This window comes from Dama dama, chromosome 5 (genome assembly GCF_033118175.1).
Source record: "Dama dama isolate Ldn47 chromosome 5, ASM3311817v1, whole genome shotgun sequence".
NCBI lineage: Eukaryota > Metazoa > Chordata > Mammalia > Artiodactyla > Cervidae > Dama > Dama dama.
The window spans coordinates 53,021,751-53,027,960 of NC_083685.1; the positions used below are offsets into that span (position 1 = coordinate 53,021,751).

Below are 6,210 nucleotides of genomic sequence, written 5' to 3' on the forward strand. Positions count from 1 at the left end.
TCAGAAATGGTTTGACATAACAGGCTTGCAAAAAAACTTGACTACAAAGCCAGTAATTTACCTTCAACAGGATAAGCAAAGGCAAACCAGCTTCATTTATAAGGAGGTTTAGTATATTGGACTAGTATATTGATATTTCCTGTTTCTCTTCCAGCAGGTGATGACAAAAAACACTTTGGATCAGTTCAGTTGCTCAGTTGTGTCCGACTCTTTGCAACCCCATGGATTGCAGCACAACAGGCACCTCTGTCCATCACCAACTCCCAGAGCTTGCTCAAACTCATGTCCATCGATGCCATCCAACCATCTCATCCTCTGCTGCCCCCTTCTCCTCCTGCCTTCAATCTTTCTCAGCATCAGGGTCTTGTCCAAAGAAAAGACTGGAAATCCAAACAGTTTGGATAGACTGTAGTTTTCTCTAAAACTCAGCATTTAATCTGCTTATTATCAAATAAACAATGTGATAAACTCTTAAGAGCAGGAATCACATAGATTTATGCAGTCTCTAAGCTGTGTATAAATTAAGCACATGTGAAAGTTATGATAGTGCTGATAAGTAGAAAGGTCATGGAAACAGAATTTATCCAGGTCAAGCAAACTACTGCCATTTGAGATTCTGAAGGCTACATCCTCATGCAGCATTTGGTATGCCTGAATGAGAACGAACTTGTCAACTGGAATTTATCTTAAAATTTTATCCAGGGGTTCAGTTTCAAGTACAGAAAATGAACAATGTCTCATTCTGCTACAACAAACACAACTACTTCAGGAAAAGCCATCTTTTCAACTGCATTTTTCTTACCAGCAACTCTTAGGGGTGGGAGCGTGGGGGAGAGACCCTTCTGAATAAATAGAGTGTGTGTAGAGAAAGTCACTTAACTACACCTCTAGAAACTATCTTTCACCTGAGAGAATGCAGCTGCAAACCCAGGCCTGGGCCATCTACTCTCTAAACAGGCTATTATGTGTGTGCTCAGTCATGTCTTGCTGTTTGCAACCCCATGGACTGTAGCCCGCCAGGCTCCTCTGTCCATGGGATTTCCCAGGCAATGAATACTGGAGTGGGTTGCCATTTCCTTCTCCAGGGGATCTTCCCAACCCAGGGATCAAAGCCACATCTCCTGCCTCTCTTGCAGGTGGATTCTATACCACTATGCCACCTGGGAAGCCCACAGGGGCTATTATGGACCCATACAAAAACCTAAGCCCTTTCCAGGAAGCTGGAGCCAAGGAAGATTTCTGTGTCTCCTCACCCACTCTGTTTCTGGTTTGCTTGCTTGTTTTTCATGCCCATGCTTGTAAATGTGAAAGATAAGAAAACAAATCAAAAGAGGTAAGCCTTGATTAGACTGCCTTCTGAACCCAAATCAAGCAGAAAGAGAACTAATCAATATTTAGTACTTTAGACATATTGGCCCTAAGAAGGTAAACAATAGCAATAAAACAGAAAAAAATCCTATTCATCTTTATTTTTATCATCACCATTATTATTATCTGATTTTGGCTGATTGCTGCTTTTTCTTTAAGGCCTTCCAAATAAAGAGCTCAACCTGAGAACTAAATATAATTGCTCTGTGCCCCCTCTCCCAGAGCCTAACTAAAATTCAGCTGCTAATTCAAGATCAACGTTTTCTTTGCAACGTGTTCTCAAGATTGTTACCTCATAAACAGGCCAAGTTGAAATACTCTTTCATTTCAGGGATCTATGTAAAATTTTGAACTAATTATCTTTAAAGCAAAAATAACTTGTAAGGGAGGATGTTAACTTTTCCCCTTTATTTTATGTGGTACATAGAATTCACATGCAACTCGGCTTAAGATTGAAGGCTGTTGATTTTCATCACACTGATCACACAAACTTGTGCCACATATCAATGGGAGATGCACGTATGAAATACACTTGAAGCTAAAATATACTCCTGTACATCAGTCTCATCAATAGGCTAAATTATTGTCATAAAATTGACAGAAGAATGTTATTTTCAGGCAATCATTTTTCAAGTTTAGCTGTTAACTTGCTGAACTGGGATTCGCCATGAAATTTACAGCTTACGACTCCTCTATTCAAGTAAGCTCTATCTTTTCATTTTCAAAAGCAAGCTCTGGCTTGGGCTTGCTATGTCCTTCCAGATAACGTCAGGACCCTGTGCTGTCTCCCACCTGCGGGTGTATCATAACCCAGGCGCGCGCACCAGGAGTCCCCCTTCTCTACCCCTCTCAGGGCCCATATGGCCCCCACGAGGGAACACAACCCAAACGCTAAAACTTTCTGGCTGCAAACTCTACTGCTCTCGCCTGCGATCAAAAGCGACCGGGCACCGGCTTTTGTTCCCGCGTTGCCCAGCTGGCGCGGTAGTCCTCCAATCCTCCAATCCCGAAAGGTCGGCAGAGAGGCGGTGGGACTAAAATTTTGGAGCCTCCCCAAAGAAGCCCATTCCTACGCAATCCGAGCGCGTGGGGCTTACAAAAAAACAGGAAAAGAGGGCGTGTAGCAGGCAAGGATGACATTCTCAGTGCCTTTCAAATGCTACTTGAGTTTTAGGTACAAAAGTGAGTCTCCTCGTCCGTGGAAGGGCGCTAAAGGGGGCGGGGAGTGGGAGACGGCGCGGACCCGTAGAGAAATGGGTACCACCAGGGCACGCGAGATGCAGGTCCGCCCCGCCTCCGGGTACAATCAGAAAAGCTAGGGTGTCAGTGGTTTTCGGCTTCCTGTTTGTAAAGCGAGAACCTCCCTCCCTGACTCTGTGACCGTCGTTCTTCCTCCCCACCATGCCCGCCTCTTCGCGCACGGGCGCGGGGGGAGCGCGGGTCCCCAGGGGAGGGGCAGGGCCGCGGGGCGCAGCGCCCCGCCCAGCCGGGCGGCCTCCCGAGCCGAGCCCCGCCGCCAAGCGGACAAAGCGCCTCCCGCTCCCTCCCCCACGGCCGCGTTCCAGAAGGGAGGGGGAAGGCGGGCTCGAGGAAGGTGGGAGGAGGAAAGGGAGCGGGGGCGGCCAAGGAAAAGGAGGAGGGAAGGTGCTGCCGGCGGGACTGGGCAGGATCGCGCCGAGGAGGGAGGGGAGGGAGGAGGGGCTGGGCGGCCTCGGAGAACCCGGAGGAGGGAAGGATTCTTGAAGCCCAAGATAAACAAATTGTTCCTCTTCACGTGCGGGGTGGGGGAGGTGGGGAGTGAGAGCAGTGGCCTCTCCTCTTCCCCTCCCCCCAGCCGGCTCTTTGTCACGGAACGCCCGGCGAAAGCCCGCGCCGGCACCCGCACCACCCAGGGCGCCTACGACCCCCGGACGGGGGACATGCGCTATGGATACGCCGCACACCGACAGGGCCTCTCGCGCCGCCGATCGAGGTGCGGTCTGCGGGTTAAACAGGCGAAGGCGCGCGGCCCCGCTGCGCTCCCGGTTTCCCACCGCCCGCCCCACCCCGCACACGCGCGCAACCCAAACCAGGGCGGCGCGGCGGGGGAGGGGGCTGCAGACACCTTTCCCAAACTTCCGGCTCTCCCCCCACCCCCGCACCAACCCCGAAAGGAAAGCAAAAGAACCGGAGAGTGGAGAGAGGAGAAAGGATTCTACCCTCAGGGTTAGGGGGTGGGAACTGCCCCTTCCTCCGGAGAAGTTAAGCCATTGGCTGCTCCTCCTACCTCGAACCCACCCACCCAGCCATTTAAGCCTCTTTCACCTCCCCGCTACCTTCCACTCCTCCAGGCTTATCAGGCAGGCCCGGAAAGTTGGTGGGGAACGGGGTGGGAGACAGAAGCGGAGAAAGCTCCGTGCAAGCAAGTTTAAGAGGAGGGGGGCAGAGAATCCCCAGCGAAGTTGCGTGGCGGGGACTCTCGGCGCTAGCCCAGGGAGTCTCTCTCCCCTCCCTCCCCGGCGAGCCGCTCCTGCCTCGACCCTCGGGGCCGTTCCACCTGCCGGGCCAGCTGGGGGTCTCGAACCGCGAGGGAGCGCACCCGCGCCCCGCATCCGCGCGCGCCCTCACCGACGCGCGCGCGCGCGCACGCCGCCACCCTCGCTCATTTCTCACCCACTTCAAAGTTCATTCACAAAACTCTTAGACTTTCTCAGCCCAAAGTGGGTGAGCCGGGGAGAGGAGGCGAGAGCATCTCCGTCCCTCCTCCTCCCCGCGGGGTTCGAGAGCCTGGTGCCCGCCCAGAATCTGCGACAGCATCAATTCCTCTCTACACCCGGCGGACGTGCTGAGCCGGGTGGGCGAAGGGGGACGGGTCTGGGGAGCCCAGGCGGCGAGGTGAGGGATGGGATAGGGAGCGGTGAGGAGGAGGAGCGAGGTTTAAACTCGGTACACTCTTTCAAATCGGTATCTAAGAAAGGGAGAAGGGGGTAAAACTTTTCCAGTGCCTTACTCCGACGCTCCTCTAGGTTCCCTCCGCCCCTTGCAGTCGTGACTGGCTTCCCCCCCTTCTCGCCCCCTCTTCCCCAAATCTGACAACACTGACAGATTAACAGGTAGCGACGACGGCAGCTTTTACCTCAAAAAAGTTGACGTTAACCCTTCGGCTTCTGCCCACCTCGCCCGCCGTGCAAATCAGATCCCCGCGCCCCCTTGTTAAGAAGCTCCACGCGCCCCCCCCCCCCCTTCATGCGCGCGCCCCGTGCCCGCTGCCAGCGCGCCCTCACCATGATCAGCGTGTGGTTCCTCTGCTCCGCCGAGGCAGCCTCCGCATCTTGCTGGGGTTTGCTCTGGTGCTGTTGCTTGCCGGCGCCGGCGCCCGATTTCTTGGCCCTCTGCTCCAAGGTCCGCTGGTAGAGGTTCACGGTGTCCCGGCGCTCCAGCTCCAGCTGCTCCACCTGAGCCTGCTGGTACCTGTTCTCGCAGTTGACGTGGTGGCGCCGGCAGCCCTCGATGCGCTGTCGGAGCCGCTCCACCACCGTGCTGTGCTTGGGGACGGCCGCCGATCCGCCGCCCGGGCCCCCGGAGCCGCCGCTGCCGCAGCCGGCAGCGGGGTGACTGCTACACGGAGCAGTGGGAGTACTATTGGGAGTATTATTCACACCGATCCCGGCCCCGCCGAGGCTGCTGTTCAGGCTACTGTTGATGCAAATACTACTGCCATTCGCGGCAGCAGCGGGGGCTGCGAAATCCCCCATCCTGCTCCCCGGGCACACTATTTTGGAAGAACTTTTTTTATCCACCCCCTATCAGCCTCCTCCTTGGGTCCAAGGATTAAAATAGTTTAAGTGGAACGCGGGGGAGACGCAAGCACATGGATGGAAACAGCGATCCCGACCGGGCGAAAAAAAAAAGGGGGGGGGGGAGAGATTTTGGGGTGGTTTTTTTGTTTCCTTTTTTTAAACTGTAAAGCTCGAGGGGAAAAAAGGGGGGGTGTTATCAGAATACCATCAGACACCTATCAACAAAAAGAATCACAACAAACTGAGCCAGCAGCAAATCGGGTTGCAACTCAAGGGAAGATCCGCTCTTCGCCTGCCTTCTTTTCATAATCCATTATTTTCTAATAAATTCCAAGAGATTTCCGGTGGTTGGCAAGCATTTTCTCCCTACGTACCGAAAAACACAACCCATGTACACACACAAGCATATGCCTCCAGTGCGGACACGCGCGACACACACTCACTCCACACCGCATCGGAAAACGGCAAGCTTGCTTATTGCATTTTCCTTCCACAAAAAAGTTTTGGTGTTTATGCCGCCCCGTGTTCTCAAAGTACTTTGGCTGCTCAGTTGCATTTCACAGGAACCTAGATATCGAATCCTCGGGCTGGGGGAAGTAAACACATGGACAGTCCGAGGCGACTGCAAAAGTAGATCGGTGAAGTCCTTTGCAAAACGCCGCGCGGAGAGCAGCCCCTAACGCTCGGCTGGGCTGCCGCTGCCGCCGCTGCTCCTGCCACCATCACAATGATCAACTGCTCGCCGCCGCCGCCGCCGCCGCCGCCTCCTCCTCCTCTCGCTCCTCCACCTCCTCCTCCTCCTCCATGCCAGCGGAGTGATATCAGGACGCGCGAGCTCAGTAAACACGGCAGCGGCGGCGGCTGGAGGCCGTGAGACAAGCCCGGGGACACGGCGCAAAACCCGGCCCGGACTCGCGCCCGGCAGGAGCGGGCGCGGCGCGCACCGGCGCCCGGCGCCCAGCTCCCGCCTCCCTCTGCCCTTCCTCCCCGCCCCTCGCACGCCCCCAACCTCACTGCCACCCGGACTGGGGAGTCGGCGCTGGCAGAAAAGAGAACAAGATTC

At 54.9% G+C, this 6,210-nt stretch overlaps 1 protein-coding gene across 1 annotated transcript in view; it reads right to left on the reverse strand.

Annotated features, from left to right (window-relative positions):
• MAML3 (mastermind like transcriptional coactivator 3) overlaps positions 1-5,981 on the reverse strand; it is a 450,006-nt gene extending 444,025 nt beyond the window's left edge. The window contains exon 1 of the mRNA XM_061142384.1: positions 4,632-5,981. Coding sequence (XP_060998367.1) covers positions 4,632-5,102 — 471 coding nt within the window. The 5' untranslated portion in view covers positions 5,103-5,981. The remainder of the gene's footprint in view (positions 1-4,631) is intronic.
• Between the last annotated feature and the right edge of the window lie 229 nt (positions 5,982-6,210).